This window comes from Ranitomeya variabilis, chromosome 5 (assembly GCF_051348905.1).
Source record: "Ranitomeya variabilis isolate aRanVar5 chromosome 5, aRanVar5.hap1, whole genome shotgun sequence".
NCBI lineage: Eukaryota > Metazoa > Chordata > Amphibia > Anura > Dendrobatidae > Ranitomeya > Ranitomeya variabilis.
In genome coordinates, this window is record NC_135236.1 from 416,983,053 (window position 1) to 416,995,817 (window position 12,765).

The following is a 12,765-nucleotide window of genomic DNA, read 5'->3' on the forward strand; positions in this document are numbered from 1 at the left end:
TTTTCTTACCCCCTGAGGAAGGAGCGTTGCGGCAGCTCCGAAACGCGCGTTGGGGTTCGGCCAGGTGGTCCAGTGTGTGTACCGGTCGTGCAGCTTAGGTATGTATGTTTGGATATGGCAATTGATTTGAGCATTGCACTACCCATAATATAAATATACATATTTACGTGTAGGCATAGTTTGGTACGCTTGATAGGCAAGTACCTTGCACAATTTGTTCTGTGCGTGCACCGGGTGTGCAGCTAAAATATATACATCCTTAATATGTCTATTGTTTGCAATAGTGCACTGCCCAGGATACTAATATTCACTGACAAGCATGGTCTTGTAATTTTTATGGGCTTGTGCAATATTTAATCTGTTACAATGCTGCATCTTTGCTGCTGACCTGGTCTGTGCGTGGACACCTGGTCATGTTTTTTGGCCCGGCCGTGGCCTGAGTGTCATTTCCCCATGCTTTTATACCTGTTCATTGTTATTTTTGTAATGATGTTTCAATAAAATTATTCATTTAGGATCTTTATGGCTGTTGTTCTTGTGTTGTTCTATACTGAGTAACATTGGTCAAGGTGCAGTCTGTTTTTTCACGGACAGCACTTGGGCCAAAATACAGTCACGTGATCGAGTACTAATTGTAAGACACTTTTAATGGTTACAATGTATTTTTATTATCCATTAACAAACAATCCATAGAATGAGCATTTATCTGATCTCAAAGAGCATCTGTGATTATAATTACACCAAGACCATGCTATTCTAGAACTTTATTATTGAAAAGAAGGAAAAGAGACAATACATAACACATATCTAGATCCCACCTTGCAATTTTACCATTCTAGAGAAACCATGCATTTGGCACATAAAATATGAACAAATGGTATCTGGGAATCAGCATAACAAGTAGTTGGACAATTTACAGGTAACTCAAAAATAAAGTTACCACTTTAGTGAAACCTTTCTATGGGAACAAAGACAAAGGTCATCAACTGTGTTCTAGAAATCATCTCTTTCTAATAACATCTCTGAAGAACAAGACAAGGAAAGATGCAAATTAAAGCATGCAGAAAGGAAGCATTCACATGAAAACTGTTCTTTTTACTTGAGGACAATACCATTTTCTCACCATGATGCCTCAACACAAACCAAAATAGATAGGACAGTAATTCAGATTGCACGATGGCGAACATTACTGTGTAAAAATATAAATATTCTACTGTTCTGTTGCTCTGTAACAACTTACCTTAGTGTCAATTACATAAACTGAAGCATATGCAAGATGGAAACAGGATTATACTTGGGCTGAGCATATGTTGACATTTGGCTAATCACAATGACTATGAAATGTCCATATTTATATAATTTCTTGATACAAATAATAATTATACAGTATATAAATCCCAACTAGAAAAAAGTTCCACTGGAAATGAATGAATGTTTGTTTTGTCTACCCTTTCATATACAGCACACCAAGACTATGCATTGTCTGTGGCTGGTAATCTACATTACGCCATTCACACGTCCTTAGTCAGTGGTAAAGAAGGTCCTAACCTCAACACTGGAGGAATGACTGCAAACAACAAAGATTCCAATATATAATCATTGGCAAAATGCAAGAGAATTACATAATCGAAACAAAAAATCTAATTATTTTCATATTAACCCCCTTTTTGAGGAATTTTATGACCAAATTCTACTTTAAAACCCAAGCATAGAACCACAACTCTAAAGAAACATGTCAGGTGAGGACACATTATCCAAGACGGCTCTGAAAGATTAAGGACAGGAAAAATGCAATCATAAAGAGTCTACACTGAAAATAAAGTACTAGAGTTGAGTTATCGCTTTTTGCTCCCAGTAGCACCATTGGCAGGCTTGTTGAAGGTTCTGCTCATGTGTGGAAAATTTACTGTCGGGGTTCTGTTATTTGGCCCATACAACCCCAAATTCCTTGCAGCTGCAGATTTTCTAAGAGGCTTAACACTTGGGAAGGGGCTAAAAACATGCCCTTTGGGGGATTTTGATAATGTTCCAGTCTCACTTGAGGAATTGTGTGACTCTGATGGTGTTCTATGAACATTCTGAATCACCTCAGACATATCTGTAGATTCATTACTGGAGGTCAGTTCCAATGTCTCCAGCTTACTTTGCACAACAGTAACATTTGCATTTTCATCCTCAAACACAGGCTCTGGAGAGTGTCCATCAGCTTTCATTACAGTCCGATCTAAGCTGCTGTCTCCGCTATCCACTGGAGGTCTATCATGCTCAATGTCTTCGGGTTCTTTAGCTGCTTCAACCGGATCTTTAGGGACTTCGGGCTGCTCTTCTATCAGTCCGACTGTGTCCCCATAGCCTTTGGCCCTTGCTATGTTTTTTCTATGAACTCGAATGTGGGTACGCCATGGAGAATTCAGCTTTGCTTTGGTTTCATCACTCGATAAAATCATAGACTTAGAGGATGGCAACTGAATGACTGAGTTTTTAGGAGCTCTGTTTACTTGCTTCAACTTCTTGCCAAGTAGCAGATGGTTTATTACTGGGGAATGATTTACTTGTGATGGAAGTATGCTGCTCACAGGTCCCTTATCTGTAACAAATGTATTAGGATGTCAAATAAGGAAAGTAATTATTATGGTAGATATTAGGGTTGATCGAATAGTTTCGGATAAGTGCTTATCCGAATATCTATAGTGCTTACCGAAAAGCTGCCTCGGTAACCCGGTTACCTGGAGCGCTCCGGATAATCAGCTGTTTAGCGCCGTGTCTGTGTGACATTCACAACACATGCATGGAGAGCCTGTTTGCTGGGCTATCCATGCATATGTTGTGACTGTCACAACTGTAGGCACTTATCCGAAGCTATTCCATCAACACTAGTACATATGTATATTGGCAATTTTCTATTAATAAAGTGAATTTTTGAGTATATAATCAGAAAAAAAGAAGGTGGTACAGAAGTCTCTACCATCTAATATAATTTATCCACTCCAACTTTCAGGAGTTAAATTATCTTCATTAAACATAATAATATGCTTTTTTTTCAATCAAAACTTCCCTCCACCAATCATACAGAAAGAACATAAAAGGGGGATTTGGATGTGTTGCAAATAGGAGATAGTTAAACTTAACAATAATCTTTAACTATGAAATCGGCAAGAATCTGCCAATTTGAGACCCAGTATCGCCATCATGGTTTCTCCTACTCTCCATTTATTCCGACACAGTCAGAGCACTGAGTTTCAGCAGATGATAAGGAAGGCTGGCTGTTGGCACAGTATATTAGTTAAGAGTGATTCTCCTTTGCTGTTCCAGCATTACACATGATGGAGAAGGGGGCTGGCTTTATTAATGAACTGAGCGTCACAGTAAGCTTGCCGTTTACATGCCAAAACAAAAACAGAGGACAAACTGTCTGACGGTGTTGAAATGAATGAAGGAGAAGTTTCATTATTTTCTGCTAGCAAAACAACCAAATAACTTTTTAGATCTTTGGACAACCTCTAAATAATCAGCAAGTAATCACATATTTGAGCAAATGTGGTGTGGTTGTGACTTTTATAAACCGAATTGTGACAAATGATTTGAAAAGCTGGTATGTGATTCAAGAGAATGAAAATATGCATGGTAGTCCTTTACAGGTGGAAACATCTTTGGAGTCCTCTCAGTATGTTAGGCTGAGGAGTATGTGCAATTGTCTTTGAAATCATGTACCATAAACTAGAATTAAATTAGACTTGTACATATATTAGGAGAAAAACATAATTCATATCTACTCATTTTGTCACTGCACAAGTATGATCAAGATGTTTCCAGACAAAGGATGACCAGTCATAAAATCTAGAAACAGAACCAAGAACCCCAAATAGGTATTTTCTTTTTTTAATACCATTATTAAGCTGATCCCTAGGATCAAATGGGATCCCAGGATCGTTTTGTTCTTCAAGTCCTATGATGGAAAAAAAACAACATGCAGGTAAAAATGTAACATTGTGCAATGACAATATAGAATTTTAGAAATATAATATTAATTATAATATTAACACTTTAATGGAAAACGATGCATAACTAGGTCATTGTTGCAGTGTCTGTTTGTAGAGCAGGATCAGTACTCTCCACATGTGTTAAATGTTGATTACATAGCGTGCATTTGTTTAACCCCTTAACGACCAGAGGTAGTTCAGTTTTTGCATTTTCGTTTTTTGTTCCCCTTCTTCCCAGAGCCATAACTATTTTATTTTTTGGTCAAAATGGCCATGTGAAGGGCTTATTTTTTGCATGACAAGTTGTACTTTTGAAGGACGTCATTGGTTTTAACATATTGTGTGCTGGAAACCGGGGAAAAAATGTATATGTATGTATGTATGTATGTATGTATGTATGTATGTATGTATGTATGTATGTATGTATTTTAAATATAAAAGTATTTGTATTGCCGTGCACGCCTTTAAAAGCCCAGACTACCAAATCGAAAATGAATTAATGTCTAAAATGTCTAATTTCTGCAAGTTTGGCATCACCATAATCATATTGTCCTGGAGAATAATGTTTCCAGGTCACATTTACAACAGACGGAACGCAGTAAAAATAAAAAACCATAGCGTTATTGCATTACTTTTTTTTGGCCATCATTTCCTGCTTGGAATTTCTTTTCAGGTTTTCAAGTAAAATGAATGGTGTTATTCAAAACTACAACTCGACCTGCATAAACAAGCCCACATATAGCTATATAGATGGAATAATAAAAATGTTATGGCTCTTTGAAGAAGGGGAGCAATAAAACAAAGGCAAAACTGAAAATTGGCTGCACAGCAAAAGGTGAATAATGTACGGTTTATAAATGCAGAGACCGGTAAAGGAGAGTTACCTGCTCTTATGTAAACGTGATTTAGTTGCTGCAGCTGCCTCTTCTTAATCCGGGAGTACTGCTGTTTCAGGGCATTAATATCAGTTGTCATACGCTCCATCATCATACTATTAAATACAGCATGATATTCTCCTCGACATGAATCAATTGCTCCAGGACTTAACTCTGAAATGTTGCCAAGTCTCAAGCTTTGCTCCTCTTTTTGATCTGAAGAGAGGACCAACAGAAATAAAATGTAATTTCAAAAAACGTCTGTGTATCAAAGGTAAATGGAGACTGACCGTCTTGCCAACTGCCAGTGAATCCCAGGTCTCTCCCTATAACCACACATTTAGCGAAAGCGGGCTAGGGAGAAGCCACCAGGATCCTACCTTTCCGTCTGGTCTCGTGTGGGATAGTCCATGGCAGATAATAAAGTATGTTTTTAACTGGAAAGCAGCAGCGTTTCATAGTCAAACATGCATAAATCAAGTCATTCACCAAGCGCCAGGTGTAACACCCAAAATTTTGGAGAAAAATGGTGGTGAGTTTTGTAATCGGGAGTGAGCATACAGGGGTCACAGGAGGTAAGGTTGCTTCAGGAGGCTAGCGGTGGCAGGAGCGCAGCAATGCTGTGGTGCCTCTGCACTCATTAGATGTCAGCGCCAATGAGCAGAGTTCGCTCTCCCATTCACAGGGCCGGTTTTAGGCAAAGTGGGGCCCTAGGCAAAGTTTAAAATGGGGCCCCAAATGCTAAAATATTACACAGAAGCATTTCGGTTGTATTTACATGCGCTGAGTCCAGGCCGCTAACCGAGTGTGATCGACAATATTGAAGTCGGTCAACGCTTGTTTCCCGGCCTCTTTACACTGACTGAGAAAGAATGAAGGGAAGAGAACGATCACTAGGAGGTCAATCTGTCCCCATACAGGATCATGTTATCAGCAGCACATCTACAGTTTACACCGGCGATGTGCTGCTGAGAACAATTTGTTCCAGCATAAATAATCCAATCACTCGATGAATATGCAGCATTTTACTAGTTTAGTATAATACACCCCACATAGTATATTGTATACTACAGTCCTCCATATTGTAAAATGCACACCCCATAGTCCTCCATATAACATAATATGCTCCATAGTCCTCCATATAGTATAATACACTCCTCAGTCCTCCATATATAATAATGTGCACCACAGTCCTCCACATAGTATAATATACTCACAGAGGAAAAAAAGCAGAGATGGTTACCTGCTGAAGCCTCCAAACAAAAGCACCAGCAGAGCGCATCGGACCCGATTAATGATGGCAAAAACACAGGTGCAAAAAATACCGATGAAACAACCACTTTCAATCCAGTATTGGTTGTTTGGCATTAGTGCACAAAAGGATAAGCGATAATAGTCTGTATGTGGCATTGTTCACACAAGCAAAGCAGAGCATCTGGTCTACAGCCTATTACTAACGCACATACAGGCGGGCCGCCCAGTGCTACAAAATGCATGCTGTGTGAGTAGAGGCCTACAGTTTACAGAGCCATCTTCGTCCGACTGCGCCCTGCAAGATAAAGTGCAAAGAAAACCACATATCAATGTACACTCACCGGCCACTTTATTAGGTACACCTGTCCAACTTCTTGTTAACACTTAATTTCTAATCAGCCAATCACATGGCGGCAACTCAGTGCATTTAGGCATGTAGACATGGTCAAGACAATCTCCTGCAGTTCAAACCGAGCATTAGTATGGGGAAGAAAGGTGATTTGAGTGCCTTTGAACGTGGCATGGTTGTTGGTGCCAGAAGGGCTGGTCTGAGTATTTCAGAAACTGCTGATCTACTGGGATTTTCACGCACAACCATCTCTAGGGTTTACAGAGAATGGTCCGAAAAAGAAAAAAAATCCAGTGAGCGGCAGTTCTGTGGGCGGAAATGCCTTGTTGATGCCAGAGGTCAGAGGAGAATGGGCAGACTGGTTCGAGCTGATAGAAAGGCAACAGTGACTCAAATCGCCACCCGTTACAACCAAGGTAGGCCTAAGAGCATCTCTGAACGCACAGTGCGTCGAACTTTGAGGCAGATGGGCTACAGCAGCAGAAGACCACACCGGGTACCACTCCTTTCAGCTAAGAACAGGAAACTGAGGCTACAATTTGTACAAGCTCATCGAAATTGGACAGTAGGAGATTGGAAAAACGTTGCTTGGTCTGATGAGTCTCGATTTCTGCTGCGACATTCGGATGGTAGGGTCAGAATTTGGCGTAAACAACATGAAAGCATGGATCCATCCTGCCTTGTATGGAGCATCTTTGGGATGTGCAGCCGACAAATCTGCGGCAACTGTGTGATGCCATCATGTCAATATGGACCAAAATCTCTGAGGAATGCTTCCAGCACCTTGTTGAATCTATGCCACGAAGAATTGAGGCAGTTCTGAAGGCAAAAGGGGGTCCAACCCGTTACTAGCATGGTGTACCTAATAAAGTGGCCGGTGAGTGTATGTAAGGTATTAGTAGGCCTCTATTCACACAGCATGCATTTTGTAGCACTGGGCGGCTCGCCTGTATGTGCGTTAGTAATAGGCTGTAGACCAGATGCTCTGCTTTGCTTGTGTGAACAATGCCACATACAGACTATTATCGCTTATCTTTCTGTGCACTAATGCCAAACAACCAATACTGGATTGAAAGTGGTTGTTTCATCGGTATTTTTTGCACCTGTGTTTTTGCCATCATTAATCGGGTCCGATGCGCTCTGCTGGTGCATTTGTTTGAAGGCTTCAGCAGGTAACCATCTCTGCTTTTTTCTCTGTGATTTTTTTTTGTCAATTTTCTGGAGGATTTTTAAGTCCTCTTTGTGCGTCTGTGAGCTTTTACTCAATGTTTAGCGTTAGGACCGGCAAAAATGTAAGGACCCTTGACGTGGGTTGCCGGCTTACGTATTGAGGCCCCAATATAAACTAATACCTTACATACATTGATATGTGGTTTTCTTTGCACTTTATCTTGCAGGGCGCAGTCGGACCAAGATGGCTCTGTAAACTGTAGGCCTCTATTCACACAGCATGCATTTTGTAGCACTGGGCGGCCCGCTTGTATGTGCATTAGTAATAGGCTGTAGACCAGATGCTCTGCTTTGCTTGTGTGAACAATGCCACATACAGACTTATCGCTTATCCTTTTGTGCACTAATGCCAAACAACCAATACTGGATTGAAAGTGGTTGTTTCATCGGTATTTTTTGCACCTGTGTTTTTGCCATCATTAATCGGGTCCGATGCGCTCTGCTGGTGCATTTGTTTGGAGGCTTCAGCAGGTAACCATCTCTGCTTTTTTCTCTGATTTTTTTTTGTCAATTTTCTGGAGGATTTTTAAGTCCTCTTTGTGCGTCTGTGAGCTTTTACTCATAGTATAATATACTCCGCAATCCTCCATATAGTATTATACATTTCCCATAGTCTTCCATATAGTGTAATACACTCCTCAGTCTTCCATATATTAAAATACACTGCTCAGTCCTCCACATAGTATAATACACTCCTCATAGTCCTCCATATAGCATAATACACTCCTCACAGTGCTCCATATAGTATAATGCACCGTCATAGTCATCCATCTAATACAAGTATAATGTACCCCATAGTTCTTCATATAGTATAATGTATTCCCCATAGTCCTCGATACAGTATAATGCAGCCCACATATAGTATAATGCAGCCACCACCCCACAGAGTATAATGCAGCCACCCCATAGAGAATAATGCAGCCACCCCAGAGTATAATGTAACCCCCGATAGAATATCATGCAGCACCCTTCATAGTATAATGTAACCCCCTCAGAGTATGATGCAATCACCCCTCATAGAATATAAATACAACACAGTCCCCCATAGAATATAATGTAGCCCCGAATAGAATATAATACAGCCCACCGCCCCATAAAATATAATGTAGCCCCATCAAAGCGTATGATGCAATCATCCCTCATAAAATCTAATACAGCCTCCCATAGAACATAATGTAGCCGACCACAGAATATAATGCAGCCCCCGTAGTATTTAACACAGCCTCCCCCATAGTATATAATGTACCCCCAATAGTATATAACACAGCAACACAGCCTCCCCCACAGAATATAATATACCCCATAGTAGATAACACAGCCTCCCCCATAGAATATAATATACCCCTATAATATATAACACAGCCTCCCCCATAGAATATAATATGCCACGCATAGTATACAGCACAGCCACGCATAGTATACAGCACAGCCACGCATAGTATACAGCACAGCCACGCATAGTATACAGCACAACCACGCATAGTACACAGCACAGCCACGCATAATATACAGCACAGCCACGTAGTATACAGCACAGCCACGTAGTATACAGCACAGCCACGTAGTATGCAGCACAGCCACGTAGTATGCAGCACAGCCACGTAGTATGCAGCACAGCCACGTAGTATGCAGCACAGCCACATAGCATACAGCACAGCCACGTAGCATACAGCACAGCCACGTAGTATACAGCACAGCCCACGTAGTATATAACATAGCCCACGTAGTATATAGCACAGCCCAGGTAGTGTATAGCACAGCCCACGTAGTATATTACACAGACTGCATCTCCCCCCGAGAATGGCCCCGCTGGAAAAAAAAAACAAAACAGAAAAAAAAAAAAAAAAAAAAAAAAAACACACCTCACGCCCGCGCTGCTCCCTGCTCCTGTCTCAGCGGCTGTACTGCCGGCTGGCACAGTGAGTGCAAGATGACGTCATCGCGCACCCGCAGTGTCAGAGGCAAAGTGGGGAATGATGGGAGAGGGAGCGTTAACTGACGCTCTCTCCTCCATCATTGCTTTGAACTGTACTGGCAGATGCCGGTATAGTTCAATGCGGCTGGGGAGTCGGCGCTGGCGGGCCCCCTGCCTCACAGGGGCACCATAGCGGCTGCGTGATGTGCTGCTAGCTGGGGGCCCCAGGCAGTTGCCTGGTCTGCCTGCCCCTAACGCCGGTCCTGCGCATTCAGTTCCCTGGGCTTCAAGAAAATGGCCGACCCGAGACAGCCCATGCGCAGATTAGAAGCTCGGGAGAGGAGATCTTGGGAGAGAAATGTTTTCCCTATTTTCCACACAAAAATTTGGGGTGCGTCTTATGGTCCAGTGTGTCTTTTAATCCGCAAAATACAGTAATGAATCTTAACAGTAAGTTTTATATTCAGACCTTTTTTTTTAATGATGTACTAGCTGAAGAGCCCGGCGTTGCCTGGGCATAGTAAATATCTGTGGTTAGTTATAGCACCTCACTTCTCTTATTTTCCCATCACACCTCTCATTTTCCCCCTCACATCTCTCATTTTCTCCCTTACACCTCTCATTTTCCCCCTCACTCCTCTCATTCCCCCCTAACACTTGTCATTTCAACCTCACATCTGTCATTTTCTGATCACTCCACTATTTTCCCTCACTCCTCTCATTTTGCACTCACACCTTTTCATTTTCACATCACACCCCTCATTTTCTCCTCACACCTCTCATTTCCCCTCAGTATATACATGTTTGTCATCTCCCTTATATATAGTATACACCTGTATGTCATCTCCTATATATAGTATATACCGGTATGTCATCTCCCCTGTAAATAGTATATACCTGCTGTATGTCATCTCCTCCTGTATATTGTATATACCTATGTGTCATCTCCTCCTCTATATAGTATATACCTGTCTGTCATCTCCTCCTATTTATAGTATATACCTGTATGTCATCTCCTGTATATAGTATATACCTGTATGTCATCTCCCCTGTATATAGTATATACCTGCTGTACGTCATCTCCTCCTCTATATACCTATGTGTCATCTGCTCCTGTATATATTATATACCTGTGTCATCTCCTCCTGTATATAGTATATATCTGTGTCATCTCCCCTGTATATAGTATGTACCTGTAGGTCATCTCCTCCTGTATATAGTATATACCTGTATGTCATCTCCTCCTCTATATAGTATATACCTGTGTGTCATCTCCTCCTGTATATAGTATATACCTGTGTGTCATCTCCCCTGTATATAGTATATACCTGTGTGTCATCTCCCCTGCATATAGTATATACCTGTGTCATCTTTCCTGTATATAGTATGTACCTGTATGTCATCTCCCCTGTATATAATATATACCAGTGTGTGATCTCCCCTGTATATAGTATATATGTGTGTCTCATCTCCTCCTGTATATAGTATATACCTGTGTGTCATCTCCCCTGTATATAGTATATACCTGTGCGTCATCTCCCCTGTATATAGTATATACCTGTGCGTCATCTCCCCTGTATATAGTATATACCTGTGCGTCATCTCCCCTGTATATAGTATGTACCTGTATGTCATCTCCCCTGTATATAGTATATACCAGTGTCATCTCCTCCTGTATATAGTATATACCTGTGTGTCATCTCCCCTGTATATAGTATATACCTGTGCGTCATCTCCCCTGTATATAGTATATACCTGTGCGTCATCTCCCCTGTATATAGTATATACCTGTGCGTCATCTCCCCTGTATATAGTATGTACCTGTATGTCATCTCCCCTGTATATAGTATATACCAGTGTCATCTCCTCCTGTATATAGTATATACCTGTGTCATCTCCCCTGTATATAGTATATACCTGTGCGTCATCTCCCCTGTATATAGTATATACCTGTGCGTCATCTCCCCTGTATATAGTATGTACCTGTATGTCATCTCCCCTGTATATAGTATATACCAGTGTCATCTCCTCCTGTATATAGTATATACCTGTGTCATCTCCCCTGTATATAGTATATACCTGTGTGTCATCTCCTCCTGTATATAGTATATACCTGTATGTCATCTCCTCCTGTATATAGTATATACCTGTATGTCATCTCCTCCTGTATATAGTATATACCTGTGTGTCATCTCCTCCTGTATATAGTATATACCTGCGTGTCATCTCCTCCTGTATATACCTGTGTGTCATCTCCCCTGTATATAGTATATATCTGTATGTCATCTCCTCCTGTATTAGACCGCGTTCACACGTTATTTGGTCAGTATTTTTACCTCAGTATTTGTAAGCCAAATTGGCAACCTGATAAATCCCCAGCCAACAGGAAGCCCTCCCCCCTGGCAGTATATATTAGCTCACACATACACATAATAGACAGGCCATGTGACAGACAGCTGCCGTATTTCCTATATGGTACATTTGTTGCTCTTGTAGTTTGTCTGCTTATTAATCAGATTTTTATTTTTGAAGGATAATACCAGACTTGTGTGTGTTTTAGGGCGAGTTTCATGTGTCATGTTGTGTGTGTTGAGTTGCGTGTGGCGACATGCATGTAGTGACTTTTGTGAGATGAGTTGTGTGGCGACATACGTGTAGCAACTTTTTGTGTGTCGAGTTGCATGTGACAAGTTAGTGTAGCAAGTTGTGTGCAGCAAGTTTTGCGCATGGCGAGTTTTATGTGTGGTGCGTTTTGAGTATGTGCAACTTTTGTGTGAGGCAACTTTTGCATGTGTTGCAACTTTTGTGCATGTGGCAATTTTTCCGCGTGTGCAAGTTTTGCGTGTGGCGAGTTTTCCATGAGGTGAGTTTTGCACGTGTGGCGAATTTTGCGTGAGCCTAGTTTTCCATGAGGAGATTTTTGCATGTGGCGAGTTTTGAGCCGTGACTTTTGTGTTTCGACATTTATGTGGCGAGGTTGGTGTATGTGTGGTGAAATGTGTGCTGAGGGTGGTATATGTGTTCAAGCACGTGGTAGTGTGTGGCGCATTTTGTGTGTGTGTTCATATCCCCGTGTGTGGTGAGTATCCCATGTCGGGGCCCCACCTTAGCAACTGTACGGTATATACTCTTTGGCGCCATCGCTCTCATTCTTTAAGTCCC

At 41.3% G+C, this 12,765-nt stretch overlaps 1 protein-coding gene across 4 annotated transcripts in view; it reads right to left on the minus strand.

The window, feature by feature from the left end:
* Positions 1 to 630: 630 nt before the first annotated feature.
* TBC1D30 (TBC1 domain family member 30) overlaps positions 631 to 12,765 on the minus strand; it is an 87,926-nt gene continuing 75,791 nt past the window's right edge. For 2 of the 4 annotated variants that reach the window (XM_077265203.1, XM_077265206.1), the window contains 2 exons: positions 4,865 to 5,071; positions 653 to 2,587 (listed from right to left, as the gene is read on the minus strand). In XM_077265203.1, the coding sequence (XP_077121318.1) occupies positions 1,836 to 2,587; positions 4,865 to 5,071 (959 nt within the window). In that variant the 3' untranslated portion in view covers positions 653 to 1,835. Of the gene's footprint in view, positions 2,588 to 3,886; positions 3,947 to 4,864; positions 5,072 to 12,765 lie in introns of all 4 variants that reach the window. The other 2 variants (XM_077265202.1, XM_077265204.1) reach the window with 2 other exon arrangements.